The 27085-nt window shown below is 39.0% G+C and overlaps 1 protein-coding gene across 2 annotated transcripts in view; it reads left to right on the forward strand.

The window, feature by feature from the left end:
• Positions 1-27085, forward strand: part of RABGGTA (Rab geranylgeranyltransferase subunit alpha) — a 53818-nt gene that overhangs the window by 12284 nt on the left and 14449 nt on the right. Inside the window, exons 1-12 of one of the 2 annotated variants that reach the window (XM_075211149.1) lie at positions 424-487; positions 9623-9653; positions 10387-10497; positions 11642-11766; positions 12239-12426; positions 12531-12728; positions 17490-17573; positions 17652-17734; positions 20682-20774; positions 20991-21093; positions 21186-21237; positions 21436-21524. In XM_075211149.1, the coding sequence (XP_075067250.1) occupies positions 450-487; positions 9623-9653; positions 10387-10497; positions 11642-11766; positions 12239-12426; positions 12531-12728; positions 17490-17573; positions 17652-17734; positions 20682-20774; positions 20991-21093; positions 21186-21237; positions 21436-21524 (1195 nt within the window). In that variant the 5' untranslated portion in view covers positions 424-449. Of the gene's footprint in view, positions 1-423; positions 488-9622; positions 9654-10386; positions 10498-11641; positions 11767-12238; positions 12427-12530; positions 12729-17489; positions 17574-17651; positions 17735-20681; positions 20775-20990; positions 21094-21185; positions 21238-21435; positions 21525-27085 lie in introns of those variants that run through there. The other variant, XM_075211150.1, reaches the window with a different exon arrangement.

Raw genomic sequence — 27085 nt, forward strand, 5'->3', positions numbered from 1 at the left:
AACAAACTTACTCCTTTTTTTTTTGCTCTCCTTAATGACTCATCTCCAACAGAGTGCAATTGCCATTGTACCGTTTTGGACCAATGAAAGAAATAGAAAGATTGGCTTGGTTTGCACTTGAAATTGTCCCACAGTCTGTTAAGAGAAGAAGGTGCCGAGATGGTGCTAAAGTTTTTCGTTTGCTTTTTTTTTTTTTACAGTGTTCCCAAATTTACCAGGAAAAGATAACTGTTGGGCCTTTCTCTAGCTAGGACAACCGTGCTTAAGTAGGCGGCCTCCAAAGATATCCATCTGGGAGCAAGATTGGTTGCAAACCAGGTTATTGTCCGGCTCATGTAGGACTTCGGATAGTAAAGGCAGATATCTGGATAGCTTGTCCATTTCAAGTTTATAAAGCTGGCTATCTGGGGTTAATGAATTGGATGAATTATTTGTGTAGTTGGATCAAGATGCATCTGAGCACTTCAATGGGGAGGGTCCTGAAGAGGTAAAGTAGTCAAGGCAGAATATTAACTTTAAGGGCCACAATTTTGTCAAGTCAGGAGATAAACAGCTTCTGCCTTCTGAATACGTTCCATTTAATGGATCTTGAGGGAAATTCTCCTTGTATTGACTGTAATAAATGTGGGTGTAGTATACCCTTAGATTTTTTATTTTATTATGCTTTCATGAACAATTGTAGTTAAGGAGTTCAAGGGTAGGAGGGAGGGAGTTTAGGGGGAGAGCTTCTCTTCTGGAGTAATTCATTTTATACCGATAGGTGGCTATGTAAAGATCAGATCTAGAAAAGGTTCGGGATTTATGTGTGTGATGATGTTAAGGTGAGTAGGACTTCATCAAAAACAAGGGAATTTTGTATTCTTTCAAGCCCACCGAGATACTTTTAATGGCTGGGGACATACAGATTCTTGTAAGCAGGGGCTCAATAACAAGCATGAAAATCAGGTGTGAAAGAGGACACTCCTGTCCTGTGCCAATAGTAATATCAGAGAGTTCTGAACGAACATCATTCGCTGAGACCCTGGCCAAGGTAGAAAAGAGGTCGGATAACCTGCAGGAAGTCTCCCCTGAAGCCGAATTGACGCAAAGTGTTTAGCATAAAGGGACAGCTAATTCTACTGAATACTTTATCTGCGCCGAGAGAAAGCACTAGTATTATGAGTCTGATTGTGAATATGACTGACAACCTGTCTGCTGCTGTTGTGAACCTGCCTGCTGGGGACAAAATCCACCTGGTTGCAGTGTATTAATTTGGGAAGTATTCTTTTCAGCAGTCCACTAGAATTTTTGCATAGATTTTATGTGTTCAACCATGAGATTGGGCGGTAGTGGACACAGTTAGATGGGTCTTTGCCCTCTTTTGGAATTACATTTTTGTGAGGCTCTTTTGGAAAAGGGTTACCTTTTAAGATACTGTTGGACAAGGAGGTCAGGTAAGGGGTATTTATTTGTTTTATAATTTTTTATGGCATCTGACACTTCTTTTTCTGTGATCTTGGCACCCAGCACTTACAGTAAGCCTGCTGTGAGCTTAGGTAAATGGCATATTAGGTAAATATAACATTCATTAGCATGAATAGCCCACGGAGTTGGAACCAGGGAGGGGAATGGCAAAGACACCAAAAGTGTCAGAGACTGGTCAAATCCACCAGGAGGAGGTAATGTGGAACTGACATCTGCCACGTCAGATAATTACTAGAATTAAGGGGCCAATGTACATTGTGTATGGGTGAACATCTTTGTGTAGGTATAAAAAAAAAAGTATATGTTTAGTAGTGTGGAGCATTAGCTTAGGTAGATAAAAGAATATATTTTGTGTGTGCAATTGAGGGCAAAGGAGTCATTAAATATGATGTCAACCCATTTCAAACATATCATATACAAGTTGCCTCATAGAGGTAGGTGCCCATGATGTGGTAACAGATTCATAAGCCAATTTCTTGAATTGGGGCCCATCAACGGCAGGCCACGCCTGGACAAAGATCTAGAAATAGAGGGAGAGAACATGCAAAAAAAAAAAAAAAATTAATACTTGTATGTTGGCTAAGTTCAGGAAACCTAGCTGTAGGCTGCACTTGTGACTGTGACATGAGGTGCAAGTCCACATTTGCTGTGATGTAAGAATGAATACTGGAATGTGCCAAAAAGTTCTAAGATGGATTTAAACAAGGGGAACTTAATGTTCAAAGATTCCTTAAGGAGTCTACTTATAAAAACATGTATAGGACATACCAGGAACTGGACTTCTGCCTTGAAAACAGTAGGTAGGGCAACCGAGACTCCAGGGTGGGTGGTGGGCAGATTTGTGGGGCTCTGAAAATTTAGTTTCCCAAGCATGGAAAGAGCCTCGTCAGCGGTTTTTGCCTTCAACATATTGCCCTTTGCTTGAATTTGGAGGGAAAAGGGGAATACCAGTCTATAATTTATTTTATTTTCATGCAGAGTTTGTGTTTTATCCTTCGTCTCTCTCCATTTTAGTAAGGTCGCAGAAGCCAGAGCTCAGCACGCCCACTTACCTTTCCTTTGTAGTAAAGTAGGCTGTATTTGTTCCTATTCTTTGTAGTAAGGTAGGCACATGATTACATCCCTTGGAACCTTTGAATCCTGGGGTCTAGGCAGAAGGGGACAATGGACTCTAATAAGGATTAGCATATTATCCGAAAATTGTTGGCGCTTGTAGATGAAAAAACAGTAGGAGTTAGTCCTCCAACTGGGAGCCTTCACCTGTATCTGGTATATTGAGGATCCTGAGGTTATTTTGCCTACACCGGTTCTATGCATCCTCTTGTTTATTAACCAGTGACTGGAGAAAATTGTTGAAACTTGATGATTTCGTCCTGCAAGTTCTCATGCACATCAAAACTGTTTCCAATATTAACAATACTTCTGTAGATAGGCCGGATACCACTTTGGCTACTTCATATTTGATGATTTGCTTCATGTTTTTCATTTTCCAAGAGTATAGTAGTGTGAAGATCCCGGGTTTATCTGGCGCAAATCTACCCACTTCACACTGGCTGGACACCCACGGGTGTCTTATTATGCCAGGGAAGCCTACCCAGTACCTTCTAGGGTTCGTATAGTCACTCAGGAAAATGCAGTTAGATAAGTACAACAGTACATTTATTGTAATAAAAATAATCACTAGAATATTATATACACGCACAGTAAATAAATGCCAGGCAGGTTCACCACATACTAGCTTAAGGAGTTACAGTCACCTGGCTGTCCTGAATTGCAGAATCCAAATCCATGGATCTCTCTCAGCTGCATATATAGTCTGGTAGAGAAAGGCAACTCTACACCAGACCTTGCACCTTCCAGGAATCAAATCACAGAATGAACATCACCTCCCCCCTGGAGTGGATCCTTATCTAGGGTCAAATTTCCACAGTATTTTCCCTTCCCTGGCAAACCCCTGGGTCTCTCCTTCTTAACCATTGGTGGGTGCTGGACTAGGGGGTTGGAGATGAGCTGTTATTCCACAGTAGCGCCCCTGCGGTTTCGCAGACAGAATGTCTCAGGAAGTCCCGTGGAGGACAGTGTGTTTTAATTGGCCTTCCCACCTCCAAATATCAGATAACAGTTAACCCCTCCTGAATTTAACCCCTTACACTACTACTGTAATGACATAGGGTCCCCAGCTGTTCCATGCTTCCTGTAGAGAAAGAAGGGGGGGGGGGGGAGAATGAATGCAACTCCAGCCCCCTGTATCCTGGACACTACCTGATCCTTACCCATAACCCCCCTGGCTTCACTTTAAGGACAATGAATAATGGCTTCACTGCAATATCAACAAAAATTATACATATTTGCAATGAGCTATAATGTCCCCTTATCCACATGTAATTAGACACTGCTGTTGTACTCTGTTGGCCTGGGGAATAAAGGCAAGGGCTATAAAAAGTACATGCTATAATACACTTTTTGTGAGAAACGAGAGACAGGCTGGTCAAGGTGTTATCAAACGCGTTACATCACAAGTCGCAACATCGTCTTTAGTTGAGATTCGACCCCTAGGGGTGAAACCAGCTGTGCTTTTTGAGATTAATTCGGCTGACCTGATGTAAGGTATCTCACCAATGTCTGTGTGCTAGTTCTTCTTTTTTTTTTTGCACATTTTTGCAGGCTGTGAAGAGAGAGTAGGGTAGAAGGCACAATATCTATGCTAGGTAATATTCCAGGAACAGATGGTGCACACACAGAACTAGAAGAAGAGAATTACATTGTCTTAAAAATTCACAGCAAAGTAGCAGAAATTATTTTTTTTACGTCTGAAAGGTACGTATGAGCTGGTCAGTTCAGGAAGCAGATTATGCAGGAAACGGTCAGAAAATGAGTAGAACACGCATATATAGCTGCAATGTTCTTCACAACGTTGTTGCTGTGTATGTTTTCTGGTACTATGGTACCTTAGCATCGCAGATTTCTCCTCGCACCCCTATAGGGGTCAAAGAGAAATCTGCAATTTTATATCCCTGCGGAGTTCCTTTGCAACCATTGCGGAGGCACTCTGCGGCTAACTGAATATGCCACTAAGATTGATTCAGTGATGTGATGTAGAACAGGCAGATGTTACTTTTGTCCAAAGGGGTGCTGTATTACCACAGATGAACACCTGGTGTTAGCAAAGTCACAGTTGCTCACTCAATAGAACCTGTAGCTACATGGCATCCTAATAGTGGAAGTTAACTGCAATGGATGGGGATTTAAGAATTCAACTCGCAGAGCTCAGTGATATGCGACTGTCGCCAATGGCTGCCAGGCCACTACTCCAACCAAACCCTCCCCCACCACAAAAGAGTTTTATTTTTGTTGTTGTATTGATAGTATTGTTCCACTAAATTATAAGCAGGGAACAGTGGTTGTACAAGATGAAGAATAAAGCTGATCTTTTAAATATGTTTTTTGTCTGTATTCACAAAGTAAGAAAACATACCAGTAAATAGGTTGTGTAGTAATAGCCTATACACAACATTAAGGGGCAGATTCAATTAGGCACGATGTCCAGAGGAAACTCGCGGTTGTGCAGTTTCACCGTTTATATGGTAAAGAGTACCACTCACTTTTGCTTGCCCCTCTTTGGGACACGAGCAAAAATGAGCGATACTTTCACTTAAAAAATGTTTTTTTTCAGAATTGAATCTGCCCCTATATATTACTTGTCTAATAGGAAGAAGATATGGTTACACCTAGACTAAAATCAAGACAAAGACCCAGGTGACATCCACCTACGTATGCTAAAGGAACTAGGTTAATTCATTGATAAACCACTGTTTTCTTATATTATGAGTCCGTGCTTAAAGATTGTCGTAAAACAGATGTGGTACCAGTCTTTAAAGAAGGAATTACTGAAATAAATTGTAGAAAATATTTTGATAACCATGATAGGATCGTTTCATTAAGCACTCACTACTTTTTATGAAGTTTTACATTTTTGACTGGCTCTTGATTGTGCAATTGATGTAATCTATTTAGATTTTGTGATCGTACTCAATTTCGTTCCACATTAGTCTAGTGAGGGTACTAGGTCTATAGAAAAAGTATGTACATGGGTAGGGAACCGGTGGAGGCATAGAACACAGATGGTAGTTATAAGTAGAGATGCTCGGTTTTCTGAAAACCGAACCCACCCAGACTTAGGGATTCCGAGTAGGCACGCGGGCCGGTTCGGTACTTCCGCACGTCTTCGGATTTGAATCAAGGCAAAATGTCATAGTTGCGTTGTCGGATCTCGCGGGTTTTGGATTCCATAAGTACCTCCCTCCCCAGGAGATCCAGCGCCATTGCTCACACAGAAACAGGGATAGCAATGTTCTTGTCACATGACAAAAATTGACTGGAAATTAATGTTATTGAGGTTAATAATAATGTAGGAACAAAACAAGAGTCTAATTATGATTTTAGCAAAAAAAATAAAATAGGGATTTTAGGAAAAACTAAAATAAAAAAATGCGCGAGGGCGGTTTTGCCAAAACACGAAGTTAATCCAGATCCATAACCAAAACACGGGGGTCAGTGAACATCTCTAGTTATAAGCAGAACATAGTCTGACTGGGATTACTATTGGACCTTGTCCTTTTCAAGATTATTATTAAATAAATTGTAAAAGCTCTTTAAATTAAGGTATTTCATCTTTGCTTATGACGCTAAGTTAGACAAAATGGCAAACTGCAAGAAATTAAAAAGGATTTAGGATATTAATAGACAGAAAGCTTAGTAGCAGCACACTGTGCCAGGCTGCAACTGCAAAGGCAAATACTATTCTGGGATAAATCAACATGTTGCAAATACAGAATTACCATTGTATGAGTCAATAGTTAGACCACAACTTAAATGTGGTGTAGAGTTGTGGGCATCTCGCTGTAAGTTTTACAATGCTTGGGAACAGCAGGCAGTGTTACTCTGCAATTGAAATTTAGGATTTTTAGTCGCCGTATAGAGCATGTAAAGCTTTGTGTGGAAGATCATCTTGCTTCTGCATAATTTATCAATTCACAAAATGAAACCGATTTAAAAACAACACGAAACTTGAAAGGCCCTCATTTGTAAAGCTGACATGTTTGCCAAGTGTGTCTTTAGGTAGAGCGCTCGAGGATGTTTCTTGCTGTACCTTTTCCCTGAGGAAGCTATTGCATTACTTTTCTGTGCTTCATTACCATTGGCATGATCAGTGCTTCTACAATGTACTTGGATATGTGGATTTGTTTATTACATCACAGTACCACTCTCTCATTTCTTTCATTCTCAAGCTGCTGAAAATGGTCCCTGTACATTTTATTGTAATTTGTGCTTTGTTTTTGCCACTGCTAGAACAATAAGTTTGAACCACAATTTGATAAAGGGGTAGTGATTATTATAATCTCATACATCTAAATTTTTTAAGTTGGGTAATCTGACCAGCATGCTTGTGCCACCACTGTGCATGGTGTACGCCCTAGACAGGGGAATAGTAAGCACTTCCCAAAGCGCTGGGCTGTCCACTGGTCCATTCACTTCCCCATAAAATACTCCTTAAATGCCACGTGCACTACTAGACATACCTCACAGCCCCCCGGCACGTGGGACAGTGCTGTCAAAATCAGTAAAGTGGGACGCAGTCCTCAAGTCAGGACTGTCTCACGTAAATCGGGGCATTTGTGGGGTATGTCTGAACTGCCAAAAAGGGGGAGCAAATTCATAATGTCATGTTTATGACTTGAATTATAAATCCAACGCTTTGGCTTAATGGACGTTTGTCACATTTTTTTGTGTAGGTACCTGTCTTCACGCAAGTCATCATTCTCTTTAAAGAATCTGACAGTCAATACAATAAACTTCATGACCGGGTCTAGTTAGAGGCGATGGATAGACCGATTAATGAAAGTGACGCGTACAGATAAAATTGGGGGCTTGCATAGTGCTTAGTTAAAACTATACCAGTTGAGATAGCAAGCAATGTATTGTCTGAGCATTTGAAAACCTGTAGACACAATCATAAATGGCAGAATTCTTTTTTTTTTACCTAGAAACCGGATCTGTATCTGCTAATTTCAGATATTATGCACGGATACGTCAATGTCTACTATTTGGTATATTTGATTATTTAATGTATTTAAGTATAGACGTTTAACTAGTTTTCAATAAATGTATCAATTTTTTTTACCAAACTGTTTTTGTTTCTGAGCATTACTACAAAGCAGTCTGCCATAGTTAGACCATTTCAAAATATTTTAATTTGTTTCATGGCAGTATTTGTTGAGACTTTAACGCTGTATAGTCTTTTTTTATACATATTACAAAGATGTTGAGGACCAACAGGCAAAGTACAAGACATTCAAGAAGCATAATACTGTACATAGACAAGGTGTATAACAAACAAGTGTTATGAAAAAACATGCAAGAGGCATCATTATTGGTTGTTTGTAAGTGGCCACAAAACTCTGCAGCGCCAGACATCATACAAATACAAATCATACATAAACGAAGTTGACATAGGAGGTGCAGAAGTGAAGACAAAGGATAGAGAGGGCCGTGCTCATGAGAGCTTAGAGGGTGAGGGCAATGTTGAGACAATAAGAGCTAGAGGGCCTCACAGTGGACATGGGACTGGACCTGGTAGAGCATGCAGAAGGAGTAGTATCAGGTGTGGCCAAGATTTAGTGATATCTATATGAAGAGGTGGGTTTTGATAGGGTGGTTGAAAGTCTGGTCAGGCAGTGTATGGAGTGCCATAATTGGGGAGCAGCACAGGAGAAGTCTTGGAGGCGGGAGTGAGAGGTGCTTACCAGCAAGGAGGAGAGGAATAGGTCAGAGATTGACCAAAGAGGGCATGAGGGAGTGTATTTTGTGACAAGGTCAGAGATGTAGGACGGGGGTGAGTTGGTGAGGGTGAGAATTGAATTCTGGAAGAAATGGGGAGTCAATGCAGGGATTTGCAGAGTTGTGTGAGTTCTTTCCTGCTACACGGAGACCAGTCTGCACAAAAGGTAATCACCCAAGGTGCTGACAAAATGTTAAGTGCCAGGGCCCTGCTAATTACAGCATAAGCTAGAGACACCTCCTCTGTGACTTTTATTGGGATGAAAGGGGATTTAGTAAAACTCATACTTAAAATGGAAAGACAGATATAATTTAAGTTCAGATTCCATTTTATGCAAAAAGAATTTTGTATTTTAGTGACACAGTTTTGGTTGGCTTGCTTATTATCATATTTGCACAGACAGTAACCATTAGTAATTAGTGTAATATGTGTTTTGATAGTGTAGCTCACATATTTTTACTATCTGGTAAGCACACCTAGCAGAGCTTTGCGAAATCCCCCAAGGTCAATGTCTGAGTTAGGGGAAAGATATCTTATCTTATTTCTGAAGATTGACATCAAAACTAGTTAAAACAACAACTTCTTATTCTGACATAACACACCCCATGTCTGGCCAGAGAATCAAGAAGTGTAAAGATGGTTTCTTTCTCATTTGCCCTATGTTACAGCCTTGATATAAATAATAATACATGCAATTTAGACATCAAATTATTTTGTGGATATCGTGTTGTGAACAGCATGTGTATTTGAATATGCATAGTTTTATTAATTTATATATTTTTTGTTGGTATATAATGAATATCTTGCCTAATTGAATGACATATCAGAAACGTTTTCTTCCTTACCCAATAACCTGGCAAACCCAGTTCCCACACATATAAAGCTCTCTCTGTTGCCACAGTAGAACTGTCTGGCTTTCATTCAGTGCACTCACCACACTGGAACACAGTGAATCAAGCCATCTAGTAAAATACACAGTCAATGTATATTAAGCAGTGGTAAATCTGTCTACTGTAAAACAAAAAAGTTTCTACTGTGTAACATAAATATCCTTGTTTACTCATTTCTGTTGCCTGGTTTTGCATTCTAATTATTTCTATTTACATTTGTTGTAAATGAAAAGTTATTTTTTTACCATGTAATTTTCAAACCCAAAAGTGTCTCCCATTTGGAACATTTTAAGACTAACTGTATATTATCTCAACTCTCGCTCACAATCTATCCAGTTTATATGATGTTGCAGAAACATGATGGGGTAGAATCGTTTTAAAATGTTATTCCCAATCTCCTGACTCAGTTAAATGACTTGTTCTATTGCAGGTCTGCTGTCCTTATTACCTGGAACACAATGGTATGTCTAAATTCTATATATATGTATATATTCTATTGTAAGTAATATACTTCTCTGTATCCACTTTGAAAGAACTGTCCATCGACATTAAACATTTGTATTGCAGTGATGGCAGGATAATAATTTATTGCATATGCACTGTTTTTGGGTTAGTATCTTCCAAATATCAGGTACCCTAAACTATTGTGCTGGTTGGAATTGGAAGACTAACCTTAATATCTTTACCTAAGTCAACCATAATCTAGGTAAGTGCAACCCAAGCTTTTGTGGAAAGTACACTATGAGGTATATTTACGAAACTGCGAGATTGAAAAAGCGGAGATGTTGCCTACAGCAACCAATCAGAATCTAGCTGTCATTTTGTAGAATGTACTAAATAAATGATAACTAGAATCTGATTGGTCGCTATAGGCAACATCTCCACTTTTTCAAACTCGCAGTTTTATAAATTTAGCCTTATGTCTTGTAAAATAGGGTTGTCCATTTAGCAGGCCACATTTCCATAATAGGCTTTTATAAGTGAATAGGATTCAGCCAATGAGAACTTTGAACATCTGCGTTATTATTACACGCTTTTGTGCTGTATCCTACGCGGCAGATTATGTCCTCAAGGACCATTTGAAAATCTTGGAGAGCTCTTGGTTGCATTGACCTAGTGTATGTGTTTAGGAATGGAATATGATCATGTAAACAGTGATCCTTGTGCTAACAGTATCTGATCTTTTACCTTCAGCATGGGCGGGTTAAAGTTAAGACTACTTTGGAACAACAAGAAGTAAAGCGCAAGGAGAGAGAAAAAAAGCTACAATTGTATGTGAGTGTCACACAGACTGCATTGCATAAGGTAAGAACAATTTTAAATCCCTAGTTTTTTCTTTGGTTTCACCACTCCAACCCTAGTGAAATGCTATCCTCAAAATATCTATCATGAGTTTTAGGTGAATTATTACAGAATCATTCAGCGGCTATTATTCCTATACAGTGACTATGTACCTCTCATGCTACCCTCTAGGATATGGAAGAGGGACAGCCGTTTCACACTGTCAGCCTTGCAAACTGTACACATGAAGATGAGGACAGTGTTTCTTTGTGAAGCCCTGCCTATTCATGAGGGTGGGGTGCAGGAATAGGATACATGATTTAGCATTGGGGGCTTAAATAAAAAGTGTAAATTTATGTTTAGTGACTCATCAGACAACCTAGTACCTGAACGAAGCACAAACTGCCATCTTAGTTCTGCATTACCACCTAAATTGATGAACATGTTTGTTTGGTACTTTAAAATATCTCCAGGGTGTGGTGTGAACGGGAGACCAATTAAATGTCCTTTATTTCAGCTTCACGTTGGTCCTCGCGCTCATACAGCCCTGGTTTTCAGCTGGGCTGTGAGACTAAACATGGAGCCCATGTAAGTTAGCTGCATTGAGTATTCTCACAGGCACTAGTGAGGGGGTGGAGCTATAATGCTCTGGTCCTTTTCTGACCAGAATGGCGATGGCTGCAAAGTGTAGCCTTTTTACAGGGCTATGGGATGTTTTGGAGATTAGAAGGGTATGATTGGTAGGGGGCGGTCACAACTGAAAATGCATGGCTTGTAATTGAACCTCTCTCTCATTTTAAAGTGGCAAACAAAATTGAATTGCTAGTTCTGTATTATAAAATCTTCTGTGTGATATTTAAAGACTGCCTCCACCCAAAACAGTGCAGGTAACAGTCTGTGCAGGAGATCTCCATCCTGCTCTAGCGGGCCTTGTTTGATGTTGTGAATGCCCCTCCCTTTTGCAGTAAATAAAAACTTATGAGCTCAACGACTCCTCTATTCCATTCAACTTGAGGCTTGCCCACACATCTCAAAGTTGAAAGCAAACCCTACATATGTTGATGCACTATTTATCATCTCTGGTCACCAAATGAGCTTCTTGTTTTTGTTTTGATTTTTTTTTTCCCTCTTATTTATCTTTTTACTCTTATTTCCTTGTTTCTTCCAGCGTGAAGTAGGGGAGCTGGATAAAGAAGCCCTGGAATTGACTACCCAAATATTAGCATTAAACCCAGATTTCGCTTCCTTATGGAACATGAGGCGGGAAGTTTTTCTTGCACTTGGGGCTGACAGGTGAATTTTTCTAGCAAATATATCATTTTCATGCAAGAAAAGAGGTTTGGGTTTGTTTTGTATTTTTTTAGAGAACAAAAATGTTTCTTTAAAATTTAGGTTCTGTATGATTCTAGTTTTGGGGAAAAATGCTTCTACAAATGAAGTCCCGTGCCATTATGAGGACTAAATGAGTATCATTTATTTATAAGGCGCCACAAAACTGCATTGGACAGTCTTTGTACTAAATCTTACAAAAAGAAAATCTGCATATAAACAGAACAAGGACGTTTGAGGTTGTCCGAGAGGGCCCTGCTAATGAGAGCTTACAATCTATTATGTGTAAAAATTTGAATCACACCTTCTTTGAAATAAGCTTTAGAAATGTGCCTTGCTAATGTCGATCTCTCACTCACTGAGACTATGCCTTTTGCCAAATGCTCAAACACCAACAAAGAGGTATGAGTTAGATTTTCTTTTTTTCCTACTCGAGGTCAGATGAGGAGATGCGGCCCCTGTATTTGGGGGAGCTCTCCTTCCTAGAGAGCTGCTTACGTGTTAACCCAAAGTCTTACGGGACCTGGTATCATCGTTGTTGGACCATGCAGCACATGCCAGAACCAGATTGGTCAAGGGAATTGACACTATGTAATCGTTTTCTGGAGCTTGATGAAAGGAACTGTAAGTAATAATTGACAGTGAAATCGTCTCCTTAAACTTTATAAAGTAACTCCTAATATTCTCTTGTGCCGCTAGCCATATCTGTCTTGTTTTAACTACTGCAGTTCACTGCTGGGATTACCGAAGATTTGTAACTCAGACATCACGTGTTAAGCTCACAGATGAACTTGAATTTACTAGCAGCCTTATCGCCAAAAACTTCTCCAACTACTCCTCTTGGCATTATCGCAGCAAACTTCTCCCAGAAATCCACCCTGACCCACTGCGGCTTGGCAGAGTGACTGAAAATGTTCTATTATCTGGTGAGACAAGCATTTTTTTGTCTTAGCAGCATATGTGAGAAAAGAGTGATGTTATAATCAATGTTCTATTCAGTTGTAATGCAGGATAATTTATCTACATAGATACATAATCACTCCTATAATTAAATATAATATAGGACCAATGACAACCTAAATAATGATGGTTTTCATTTTGAGAAACGTTGGAACTTTGTGTTGGCATGTTAACATGCACCAGAATAACGATTGACACTCTCCTGAACACTAATCCTCTCCACTTATGACCATGTCTCCTGCCTCTCGTTCAAGGGTGTTAATTTGCCAGTAGCAAATAACGCAGAGTTCAGTTTGTGATTGTTGCCTACCTTTTTAATAGCCTGTCCCACTGATATGTGTGTTGCTTACAGACCATAACATATTAAACGCAGAGGACTAAATATCCCTGAAAAGATCCAATCCCCTCGGAGCCTTACGGCCCGATAAAGGCCGTGAAACTAATTTCAAACACTGGATCTTGTCCCCTACATTAAGCAGCCACTATTATCCCAATGGGTTTTACAGCAATAATTTCCAAGGAAAGCGATAAGGGGTAGCTGTTCTATTCGCCATACACCTCCCATTACCAGACATCATGACCCACAGGTAAGAAGTAGGTAGGCCTCTTGGTAAAATGTAAAATTTATGACCACCAGTTCGCAATTGTCAACCTTTACACCCCAAATCAAGGTCAACCTGCCTTCTATACGAATATGTTGGAGCAAGTGGAACATCTGCTTGACGACCTCATGATAGGAGGCAATCTAATTTGGTCCCTTGACCCCATTCATCATACATCTAATAGAGCTCATAAACACCCTGATAGAAAACATCGGAGGGTGAGACGTACCTTTCATGAGCACCAGTTGGTTGACTCCTTCAGACTCTTGCACAAACTTATGTTTGCGATTACACATTTTACTCGCATCCACACAGCATGTATTCCAGAATAGACTATATTTTTATCAGCACAGGCATAAACACTAACTCTTTCAGAGGGCTGAGATAAGTTCAGTAATTTAGTCTGATCATGCCACCACTTTTGTCACCATTCAGTTACCTCACCCTTCCTTTGAATAGTGGACCTAGAGACCCAACGAATGTTTATAACAAGATAACTATTGTAAAACGCGCATGGAGTCCTCTCTTGAGGAATATGTAGACAACAATGATACATCACTTGCCTTTTATTTTCTTTCTGGGAAGTTCACAGAAGTGTAATTAGAGGTAAATGCATTCAGCTAAGGGCGTTTGTCACGATTGTCCAGGCTGTCCCAATCTGAACAACTGGCTGTGACTGGTCTCACCTTAGTCACTTAGCGATTAATACAACTTTTCTGCCACCACAAAGGATTTATTACGGTGTCCGTACGTTCACCAAAACCACTTATTAATGTTTCACACTTAAATCACATACACGTGTAGCATGAGCCTCCCTGGGCTTCGCAAACTCACAAAGAATCACAGAGAACACACTAGATTAAATGTATTTAATCTGAAAAATGTTTCCAAGGCATAGTTACAAAAAGTTAATAACAAGACATACAATAAGTTGCAGAAATAAGTTTCCGTAACAAAATAGGAAATATAACCAGAGTCACTACTTACTAGTTAAGACTTGGTGTGTGTGAGGGAACACAAGTGAGAAAAATAAGACATTTCAATCTTGATAGACCCCATCATGAAAATGGATACGTTATTGTCTAAGGCAGAAGACTTTAACCTTTCTCCACATAGTTCTCATCCCCACCCTTTGGAGTTTAGCTGTCAATAAGGACAGATTGATCTCCCAAATGTCACAGGGCTTTCGAAGTGAGCTAGGGATGTCCTGGGTTCTGGAATGTTCACAGGGCCTGAGTTCTCGCCTCTGATCGTTCGGCTTGGCTGGTCAGGTCGACATCCTCTCCATACCAAAAAAACTCCTCAGAGATGCTTATCTATCTCTTTCTAGCTAATTTCAAAAGATTATTGAGACTTGCATATGTTCAGACTTGTGTCATTTAGCAAAGCACACCTTGAGATTACATTACATTACAAGGTTACATACAATATACATTGCTTTTTCAGAAACTCTGTGACTATTATGTATTATTGTTATTTTTCCTTAATAATCAGGTATGACAGAGACAAGCACAGAGAGATGCCTTACTACAATATATACCACTATAAATCTATTAGAAACAAACTACAAGACCTCCCTATCCAGAGATCTCTGTACTAAACTGGTGGAAGCCAGAACGGCATTGAACACTTTAATGAACAATAAAATAAAACTAACATATTGTAAATGCCGTAACAGCTTCGTCCAATGGGTAATAAAATGCTCGTCAGGGCCTTGCATGCACAGAGAATTACCTCATATATAAAATCTATAAAGGCAATACGCATTTTGAAACTGGGGGCATAGCATCCACATTCCGATCTTATTACTCTAAACTTTACAACATTGCCGGACATCCTGGAGTGGGATAAACGGGGAGATAGCCAGCTATCTGCAGTCAATTGACTTTCCTGGTCTTTCAGCGGATGATAAAGATTTCTTAGAATAGCCCTTTATACCTGGTGCAAGCAATATCCCCAGCTCCTTCTGGTAAAAGCCAGATTTGCAGTGGCTTTGCCATCTCCTATTTTAAAGATAAACTTGTCCTTCTACTTCTCCAGGCGTTTAATGCAGTTTCCAATAAGACAAAATTCGATAAACAAGCCCTAGAAGCTCAAGTTATAATTTTCCCTAAAGAGGGAAAGGACCCCTCCCTATGCCCAATTATAGGCCCATCTCACTTTTGAACATACATTAATCTGTATGCTAAATTGATTGCTAACCGCTTCAATATTTTTCTTCCTGAGCTAATCCATGGTGATCCAAGTCTGCTTTGTCATTGGATGTGAAGCATGTGACAACACAACCAAATTGATTAATCGGATCCCACTTATCTTGCAGCAAGATATCTAATCGATTTTGTTGTCAACTGATGCTGAGAAGGCCTTCAACAGTGTTGATTGGGATTTTATGTCGGGCCTTCTGAGACACATGGGATTACGGCCAAAACGTCTCCATAGAATTTTGGCTCTTTGATTCTCCCTCAGCTAAGATGAAGGTCAACAGTTCCCTGTTTGAGCCTTTCAACATTATGAATGCCACCAGACAGGGCTGTCCACTATAACCGTTGATTTTTGTTTAATATGTGGAAGCCCTTGCACTGTCCATTAGAGCTAACTCTAATATAATGGGGATAAAGGTGGGTGACCAGGTATTCAAGTTGGCCCTATTCGACTATGATTTACTGGTGACTATCTCCCACCGTGTTAATTTTGCTCCCCAGCTTGGTAGCGGAGTTTTAAAAAAATTGGGAGACTTTCAAACTTCTAAATAAACTATTCACAATTTATAGCTTTGAACATCACTACACCTCCCTTTATAGTTGACGGCCTATGGCACGGGTTCCCCTTTGAGTGACACCCCTCCCAACTCCTATATCTAATAGTTCTAGGGATCTCTCAAAGCTCTTTCAAGCTAATTTTGAAACTATATTATCCACTCTGAGTGGACTACAAGAATTAGCTTTATAAGCATTTATCATAGATTGGGAAGAGTCATTGTGATCAAAATGAACACACTACCTAAGATTCTTTACATTGCCAATACATATTCCTCCTAGATGGCTCCAAGATGTCAAGGAGTGATAAGACGATTTATCTGGGGTAAGACTGGATATTCTTTATAGGCGTAAACATTTAGGTGGTCTCCAGCTTCACCTAATTGCTAGCTACTCCCAGGCTATAATGTTGCATAGAAATTTAGAATGAACGTGACCTAAAGACAGTAAACAGTGGGTCTCTATTGAACAATTTGTTCAACTCCCCTCAGAGAATGATCCTTGGTTGCTGATGATCTCACCTACCCTGTTTGCTGAAAAAATCAAGAGTAGTATCCTATATTTTTTATGGTTTATATATCTATAACCTATATCTATGGTTTCCTCCTCATACCTCTTTCTTAACTAATCCAGAATTTTCTCCGGGAACTTGCCCCACCCAGAATTTTCAAAATACTTGCAGATTTGACACTTTCTGAGGTCCGTTTACCGAACTCAGGTGGTCCAGCAAAAATAGGCATTTAAATGCATATCTGGTGGGATTGCCCAAAAATAAAATTATTCTAGACAAAGGTAGTCCGAATCACTAAAATGATCTAAAACTTAGAGGTTCGTATGGACTATGGTTTTTGGAATTTAAACTTGTTTAAAATTCCCTTCAGCAAATACAAAAAATCCTTATTAAGTCACTAAGTAATGCTGCAAAGTCTTTAATTCCACTACGCTGGAAATGTCCGTCTCCCTTCAATTATGGATTGGTATACTCTGATAGCGTATTACTTGACTATGGACGAGTAATTACTTCTGCAAATGACAACTCATCAGAATTTATAGCCACATGGCTTCAATGGTTAGAATTCAAAGATACAGACTGCTACAAAGAAAACACTTGACTCTCTGTAAACTCTAAGCCCCCATTCCCCATTCTATCCCTCATATTTTCCTTATTGACCCCATATGTTCAAACATGCTCTTCTTTTATTGTGATGTTGTGAATATACTGGAAATTCTGTGTAAGTTTGTCAATGTTTCTGACCCTGTTTTCCTTTACATACCCTCAATAAAAACAGTTTAAACAAAATAACACCCATGAAATGCACAGCTCAGGGATACTTACTTCCACCATATATGCCTTGTTTATCTGTGCTAGAACTGGAACTTGTACAGAATGCTTTCTTCACTGACCCAAATGACCAGAGTGCCTGGTTTTATCATCGTTGGCTTCTCGGGAGAGGTGAGCATTTTGGAATTGGTTAGATTCTGCTATCAGTCCTATCACATTCCTTAAAATGCTTATTATTTTACGTTCCAGCGGATCACCCTCTTTCCATCCGATGTCTCACAATTCATATGAATGGACCTTCAATGTCGGTAACTGTTTCTCATCCAGTTCTGGTAAGGTAACATAATTGAAATTAGACATATATTTTGAAAATCAAGATAAATAATTTAATTTTTACTCCTTTAGTTACGTCACTTGTCATGCTGATAAACTTAGGGCATATAGGAATCAATGGTAGAGTTCACATCACTGGTTTGTTAAAACTTAATGCTGTATTTAAGGTTTCAGTAAACAGCATGCACTAATGCAGATTACCAATACAGTTAAATCTATTGACAAAATCACACCGCATGAAAAGCACAGAAAAAAATGCACATATATTTTTATACATTTTCAACTGAACGAGCATTGCAGTGTCATTATAATAACATACAAAAACATGTGGCACTACAAAAAAAAATTTTTATTTAGAGAGGCAACACTCTTACGTACTGGAATAATACTGCAAATTGGAGAAGAATGTATCCATAATCATGCACTTTTAACATTGATTGTTATAAGTATATTACTGAGATGTACTCTGATTTTGCTGGCAGTATATAAACGTTTTGATCTTTTTAGACTAGTAACACATGGACTTTTCAAACCATCATTTCCAGAGGGAGATAACCAGCTTAGGCTGGTAAATTTCCATTGGCTGCCAACGTTTCAGTGTCAAAAATTGTGGGTGGGCAGTGGCACTAATGAATCCTTCTCCTGAAGGGTTTGTTTGGTTCTCCCTGCTGGCCATGGATTGATGACATGTGGTTACATGACTGCTCAGGCTGCCAGTCAGGAAAAGAGTGGAAACAGCAGCCCATTTCATAGTGTCCCGTCAGAGGATTGAAATTCCAAGAAGATCTGGAAGGGAATGAGAGTCACACTCCATTCAAATTTACTTGGAACATTCAAATACTTCCTTATGTCTATAGAGCAATGGTTTCTAAGGTGGGGGACCTGTGATAGATCTGAACAGAATAGTTTTTAAGTTGAGGGTAAGGCAAGTTTAAAGCGAGCAAAATAAACTCCACTTCTTATAAAATAATAGCAATAAAATATAGTAATAGGCTTCTTAAACAGAAGATATTCAAAAAATAGGACTCACAAAAGTCAATGAGGGACTTAAACCAGCCATTTCTGAGGGCACAGATGACCAGAAGGAACATTTATAGCTTATGGGTATCCTTCGCCAAATTGCAATATTTATCACAAAATTGGCCGGGTGTCTCTGCAGCATTGGGGTGTATTTGTCCAAAAAGGGTAAAAAATATTGCTATATGGGCGCAATTTGTATGTCTTCAATACGAATTACATTTTTAATTTTGTGGTTTTGTGATGAATAACAGGGGCATGCAAATTTCTTTTGTGTGTTTTTTAAGTTATTGTCATTAATATGAACATTACACCTAACGTAGAAAACCAGTCTGCCACTCTCTTCTCTAAATTAGAAACCACTTGAGAGGCTGGCAGTGCATGTGTTGCCTTATCACTTTATGTATAGAGTGGAAAGATTGCCAGGCACCTTTGGAAAGAAATGTGCGTTAAGTGATTGTCATGAAAGAAGATAGTCAGGACTGACAGTTTGCAGTTTTTACTGTTGGCACTGGATGAGCTGTCAAAGTATTAAATGTGCATACCACAGGCGCAAAAAATGTCACATACAGTTGGAACCAAATTGAACATGCTTGCACCAATAATCATGTAAGGCGTACTTAACAAGTCCTTATTCCTATTTAGTCCTTTTTCATGTTCTTTTTCTGTTCCACAAATCCTGTTCTCTTCTGAAATATGCAGCTGTCATATATGTTAGGAATAAACAAAACTGGATGAGCTGTGTCATCGTACACAGAAGGAAGGTTTTTCTCCATAGTTGGACATTCCACAACAACCTTGCACAGCGTTTTCCTCCTCCGTTTTTTTTTTTTTTTTTACATTTGTTGTGTGAAATATCGGTTTGCAATTTAATTATTCACCTTTTTTGTGATACAAACTAAAAAGACCCATTATTGCCGTTGTTGTTTTGCCTGTCTTTCTATAGTAGTAGCTATAATCATTTATGCTTTCTCTTGCGTTACTGCATTTAGCTGTGGACAAAAAGGGCACAGAAATAAAAAGCACTTATGTATCCATTAATCTTTAATGGTTTGTCTGTTATTCAAAAGTAATACATCTGTAAATGTTTCACTAACATGTTAGAGATAAATACATTTGGGATATAGGATGTAATTCACGGGGGAATTGTTTTTTTGTTTTTTTTTGTCTTCTTGTAAACACATCCGATATCCTGGCTGCATGTTTAATGGAGAACAAATGATATTGCTGAAAAACCAGCTTGGGCTCATAAAAATTATCACGGCACATGCAAGTTTAAAATGTTAATTAAGTTGATTATGTGAAATATTAGATTACATGTGCAGGGAAATATTGCATTAAAGTTGGGCAACCCTCTCTCTATGGGTTGTGGTCACATATCTGACACTGTTGACATGAAAATGTCGGCAGATTAAATGCAGACACTTCCATTCTGGGGACAGCTTGAAATTCTCGACCGTGTGATTGTTGACATTCACTACCCGCCTGCATTGGTCCTTTACTGTCTGCATTGTGATTGTCGCCACTTTCCCCTTAGTGGAGCCCCAGAAACAGCTGTTCAAGGGCAACACATTTCTGTAGTACAGTATTGGCAAAAGCAGGTGCTGCATACTCTGTCTGTGGGGGGTGAGATAACATTGTTCAATAGGTCTGTGGGGTCACACCTCCACCTGGCAAACATTTCACAGAAACAAAAGGATCTCTGGGAATAACTACTTCATTGTCCAGTTCCCAGGGCTAAGGTAAGGGGAAGAAGCAGCTCCATTAAACTTTAATGTTAACTGTGAGTGCTTCTTTAACGTGAATTTTAGTGCCATTGTTCATAAATTTAAACTTGTTTTGTGGATGAAACCAATTTCACTTGTACAAAATATACCTGTATGAGTCGGGTACATTTTTAAATTTAGCTCTTTCTGTTCCGTGTTTTAGGTTGAAGACGATTTGATACTGTTTATTAATGATAAACCAATTATGGTCACCTGGAAAACTCCTGATGGAAAACAAAAGCCAAGTTTACTCTGGGTACTCCAAGCATCCATTATCTTACGCACTATGTCACTCTGTTTATCTCTTGTTTGCTTATCTTTCATTTCCTATGTCTGTGCTACCCTGTTAAATTTCTGTCATGTCGTATGACTGCGCTTTTAGCATGTTCTTTGTTCAACTTTTTTTAAAATTCTATTTATTTTTGTGTCTTTGTCATTGTGTGATCTATGTTGTTTTCGATCTCATTGTCAGGTCTGTGATATCCCCAAGCACCATTTAAGTGACCATTGTCAACATAACTTCAAGGTTATCTGGAAGGATGGAGAAGCCCAGAAGGAGTGTCTCTTGTATCCAAGTGAGTGATATTGGATGTTTTTTGATGGGTAAAAAATACTTTACCTCTAAAGTGAATATTTCTCCATTGTAGAATTTTTTTTATCTATCTAGGGAGAAAAGAGAGCTGGCATCGAGATTCTGCATTAGAAGATAAATTCTTCAGGTAGTTATTATGTGTGTTTGCTACTTTTGCTGTTGGGGACGAGATCAGGGGCATCTGTGTCAATTCATTGCTGCAAGATGCCTGTTTTATGTTCTGCAAAATATGCTGCAATTACTGCATTATAGGTATAGCTAGCTCTGTGAGTTTGTCAAAAAAATCTGGAATTGAAATGTGTCTACAAACTGTTTTCTCTTCTAGTTTGGAGCTGTCGGAGGGCAAGAGCAGTGTATTACAGAGGGAGCTACAGTCTTGCAAGGAGCTGCAGGAGCTGGAGCCTGATAATAAGTGTAAGTTTGTGCACTAAACTTCTATGATTAATCACTAGTAAAATAAATATATCCCAGCAGTATTTCATTACCCCAACAGGTCATGTTTTCAAGATTTTTATCTGTGGGATAAATTAATGACCCATCCACTTAGAGTAACATGATTAAGAAAATCCTCAAAAGATGTCCTGTTGGGGTTACTTGCGGACTGGGGTTCAGAAACCCTGGCTTAAATGTTAGCAAATGTAAGTTAAACATGAACACAATGGCAAGGCTGAACAGGTAGAAGCTGGACAGTATTGAAATTGGTTGGTAGGAAACTTTCCATAAACTGTAATTTCCCTGGAAAGAAATAGAATCATATTATGTGTACAGTGTATGTTTCATTCTTCCATTAACCCTATGTTCATCAATAACAAGTCATAGTTTGGCTTGGTCTGCCATTAGGCTATACAAAGGGTATTGCTAAGGTCAGTCCTTACTCGCAACAGCCAATCACCTGTCCATAGTTTCCAACACAATACTGTCATGCTTTTTTCTACAAATGAGTTTGTATATACACTATTACAATGTACTGCAGTAACTTGTCCAAGGCTCACACATAGTATGTTCTTTGCCTGTACTTCCAGGCAGATTTCCTATGCACTGCATGTGTTACCTTCCTTTGCAGCTCCCCTTTCAGGGGAGCTGCAGAATGTGCCATGCACATTCTATTAGTGCAAACTGGTGCAAATAATGCTGACAGGTAAGAAAATACATTCCTACGATTATTTTACCAAAATGATTTGGTGATTTAATATGAACAACTGGTAACCGTCCAAGACTCCATAGTTATAGATTTATAGATTTTAAAGCCGACAAAAAGGTGACATATCTCACGTAGATATCTAGTATTCTAGGACCCAACCCACCTGCGCACTCGTACCTGTGTAAATGTATATAGCCCAGGAATTTATGACCTAATAAATACTTGTGATCCTAGGTTTTCAGGTGAATGATCCACAAAGCTGACTATGTACTTTCAAGGGTGAAGGAAATAGTTTGTGTTTGCGTGACATAAGTCTGTGTCTCATGAGCAGCCTGTATAGCTGTGCTTCACACAGTTTTCCAGGGTGCCTCTGTACCCCCCTCCCTGAAGCCAGGCTCCTAATGATAGCCAGGTGTTCGGGTTATGGAGCCAGGTACCATTTAACGTGGTTCCTGACATCTGATCCTTTGACTTTTATAGTTCAGCTCCTTTCAAGACAGATTTGTATTAACAAACAACAAACAAAATTGTTGGCTATTAAAAGTAGAAGATGCACTGGTAAGAAATAGCTTCAAAAATATCCTTTTTAAATATGTAATTTAAGAAAATACACCTTATAATTTCTCATAAACATTTGTAAAGTAAACCTTTTTGGTTTTCAAAGAAAAAGTAAAAATAACTGAATACATTTTGGTGCACCTGTTTGGAAATGCACTAATTATATGAAAATAGTCATGGCTACAATTACATTTTTGTCCTTTTTCCCACTATGCGTGCCACATAAAATTTGTTAGCATTTATTCCACAATGCTTCCCAAAGAATGCCATCTGTCCCCCAGATACAAAAATATAAATATTTATATGTGAAAATGAATTTGTAAAAGGATGAAATACCTGATTCCACAACTCATTGAAAATCATACCAACGGCAAAAAAAAACCAAAGCATTGTGCTTTATAGATGTGACCCATCAAAGTTTCAGTCCTGCCACAGTGATCTTTCTCAAGATTTAAGACATAAAGTCCCAATTGTAAAGCATTACGGAATATGCTGGGCGCTATATAAATAAAGGGTAGGTCATGGTAGTAGGGCTGAAACCTCACACAGCCACCTTCTAACAAAAATTAAGAATTGTTTAGTTGAGGCATAGCAAAAATGGGAAAGTATACTTATATTTCCCTGGTCATTAAAAGGTTAATTATTTTAAAAAAAATATTGCAGCTTTTATTAGAAAAGAAACAGCTCTGATTGTATTTTATGCCCTGTTTCAGTAGTACAGTCTAATAACCTGCAGATGTCGCCATCAATAAAGAAGTATAGTCAATTGCGTGTAATATCTTGCAGCAAGCACTTTTAAAGTTTGTGTGCGTGTGTGTGTGCGCGCTCAACAGAGCTTGGAAAAATGTCTACCTACTTTTAGTGGACTTTATTGTTTTACATACAATATTACTAAATTAGATGCTCAGTTGGATTCACAGTTACAGGACCTTGCTATGTTTAATATAGCACTCAAAACCCAAAAAATGACCCTTTCTGTTTGGTTCAGCCATGGATGACCACACTCAGCTTGCTGTCTGTCCCTACCTGCAAGCCTCCTGCACCACACCAGAATTTTGTCACTGGTTAAGAATTGGAGCAGGGTGAAGGCAGTGGGCTTGATTTAGCATGTTAACTTTTCATGCAAGCCTTAAAGAGATTTAATGGAGATTAAAGTATAACAGAGTACTAATAGAGATACAAATCCAGATAAGTCACTGATCCTAAGGTAATACAAGAAATATATGAGTGACTTGACTGTGATATTAGTAGGCCAGTTTGTCATTTTTACAACCTATGTATGGTATGTTATTGACTACTGGCAGAGACATCTAGATCAGAATATCACTTGAGGGGAACATAAAATAAAATTAAGATGCAATAACTCTTCATTTCTGACCTAAAATGATTATAATTAATTGATCGGAGTTCACACACAGCAATAATAGAGTCGCACAAAAAATATTTTATTCACCTTATCACTTACACATTTCGCTGCTTTTAATGCAAAATAATTTTAATTATAACAATCAATAAAAGTTATATTTTACTTAACTTTGGGCTACATGCAAAACACAGAGTAACATATTTCAGTAAGGACTGTTTGAGCATCAGATTTTAAATCTGCTTCTTTCTCTCTTTTCTTCTTTATTATTTAGCATCTTAGGGTTGATTTTAGATTGCTTAAATAACCTGATGGGCATGCTAATCGCTGGAGCCACTGAGCCTCTCTGTGCTCGCCCCACACCAAAGACGACATGAGCTGATTAATTACAAAACGGAGAGGAGGGCAGAAAAATTGGTGCCTGCTGCAAATCATACAGAAGCTTAGGCTGTATGATCATTTTTACCAGATTTATTCTCCCTTACACTGAAAGAGGTAGTTTCCGCTAGGTGTGAACTTTAGATTTCAGAAAGTCAATTTGGGGTTTAATGTTCAGAGGCACATAATCCCATACATAATTAGAGATCCAAATACCTAAATATTTAAATCTGAAGGTACACTTTAGGGGAAAACAGCTATGGGGAAATTTCGGACAGGGACGTTCCAATGGAAAAGTACTTGATTTGCCCCAGTTGATCTTCAGACTGGTGGAATAGGAGCCAAGTATATTTACAACTTATAGTCCAGAAGACTATCTATGGAGCCATGTATGTCAGATTGGAAAAGCAACATATTCAAGTAAAGAGCTACCATGTCCTCTCTAGCAGTAGTCCCAAGACCCTAGTGGAGGCAGCGTGACAAATTGAACAGGCAAGAGGTTCGATAGCCAGAGCAAATAAGGTAGGGAAAAGAGGATGCCTTACCGGGTTCTCCTGCCTAGTTTGAAAGACCTGGACGCATGCACGTTAACTCAGACTCTGGTGACCGGGTTAGAATAGCGGAACTTAGCCAAGTTTACGTAAACAGGGCCCATTCCAAATCTTTTCATCACTTCCCATAAATAAGACTACTCAACTCAATCATGGGAAACTAACACTGATTCCTGGACACTCAAATCAGTCACCTGCATGAGAGTAAATAAGCTCTGTAAATTTAGACAGGTGGACTTTCAGAGCATAAAGCCCGTTTGATCTGGATCGATCAGTTTCAAAATGATTATGTTAAGTCTAAGGGCCAACAATTTAGATATAATCTATAGGCCTATATGAATCTGGATATACAGGACCATGACCAGCGCCTCAGCCATTGATTGAGACAAAATACCAGAGTCAAATAGAGCATTAAAGATCTCCAGTAACTTAGGGACTAAAAAAGCTCTGTGTTATTTATAAAGTTCAATAAGGAGATCGTCCATGCCCAGAACCTTCCAATCAGGGAAGGACATAATGGCATCGTCCACCTCTTCCACTGTGTTTTTGAATTCTCCATTTAATCTACTGTCTTCTGATAGAGTAGGAAGACAGATTGTGTCTCAATAGCAAGCTAGATCCCTCTCAGTGTAACGTGCCCAAGATGTATACACCTCCTGGTAGAAATCATGAAAGATTCCACCAAAATTAGGTATTATTAGCACCCTCCATGTGTGCCAAATATGCCAGAAAGCTCTCAGTCCAGTCTGCCTCCACATAATTGCCATGTTTGCTGAAACGCAGCTTACACTTGGATCAGTCCACTCTTTTTGAGCAGAAAGCCATTAGTGATGGGTATCAGTGGAGCAATCTACCAAATAGACAGATTCCTAGTCCCTACAAGTCTGTTCTAATTCTTGTTCTTTATCTCTAGAAACATTTTTAAGAGCTGCAACTCTATTTACCAAAGTACCCCTGAGATGAGCTTTAAAGGAGTCCCAAACAACTTGGGGTCTTGTCGTGTGAATGTTTACAGCAAAAAAGCCTTTCCACAGAGCAACCAGCTCAGATCCAGCCCCCATGAGATACATCCAAAACGGGTTGTATTTCCAGAGGGCTTGACCCTTGGTAATATTATATGTAATAGAATAGGGGAGTGGTCAGGAATCCCTCACAGCTTATATTCTGCCACACGCACAGCAGACTTAAAAGAAGTGCTAAATTGATTATGGAGAACGCATTGTCTCAAATGCCACACATTAAGATCCATTTCGGTGACCAGGTCCTTAAAGGTCAAGATACCAAGGAGGTAAAAGTACGGGACCTACCGCAATCTGTCACAGTTTTTGTCCATTGCGTTATTGAAGTTACCTATGCAAACAGCAGGGGAGTCGAGAATAATGCCATAAACTCACCACAGTATTTCAGGACATCACCACTATATGGGGAGGTATATATACAGCTAAAAGCAGTAAAGGAGCAGAATTGTGTCTTTTAAAAACCCAAATCTGCCATGATGATCGATGGACTTTGTTTAATACAGAAGGGAGACTCCTATGTATAAGAATAGAGACACCTCTGGAGTTGGTAATATGAGTAGCATGATATTCTTGACCAATCCAAGGCGTTTTCAGCAAGAGAATCTTACTTCCCTCCAAATGCATTTCCAGAAAACAGACAATATCATATATTACCTAAACACCAGCGATCACTTTATTTTATTATTTAACACTCTAATATTCCAGGATACAAGACAGAGGTCCTTAGTTACAGTGTGTCCTGTTACCATTGTGAAAGGGATAGAGATTGTAATGGGAGCTAAGCGAACAGCCCTCGAGCTGACCTAGAAGATAAAGGACCCACGTGCACCCAAGAAACATAATTATGATGTGGCTCATAAACAATGCAAATGAATGTGATGCACTAACATACATGGGGAAAAACATTCCCATCCCCCACACTCAAACACAACCAAGTCATACCTGAAACCCAAACATTTACTAAA

This window comes from Mixophyes fleayi, chromosome 1 (genome assembly GCF_038048845.1).
Source record: "Mixophyes fleayi isolate aMixFle1 chromosome 1, aMixFle1.hap1, whole genome shotgun sequence".
In the NCBI taxonomy this organism is placed as follows: domain Eukaryota; kingdom Metazoa; phylum Chordata; class Amphibia; order Anura; family Limnodynastidae; genus Mixophyes; species Mixophyes fleayi.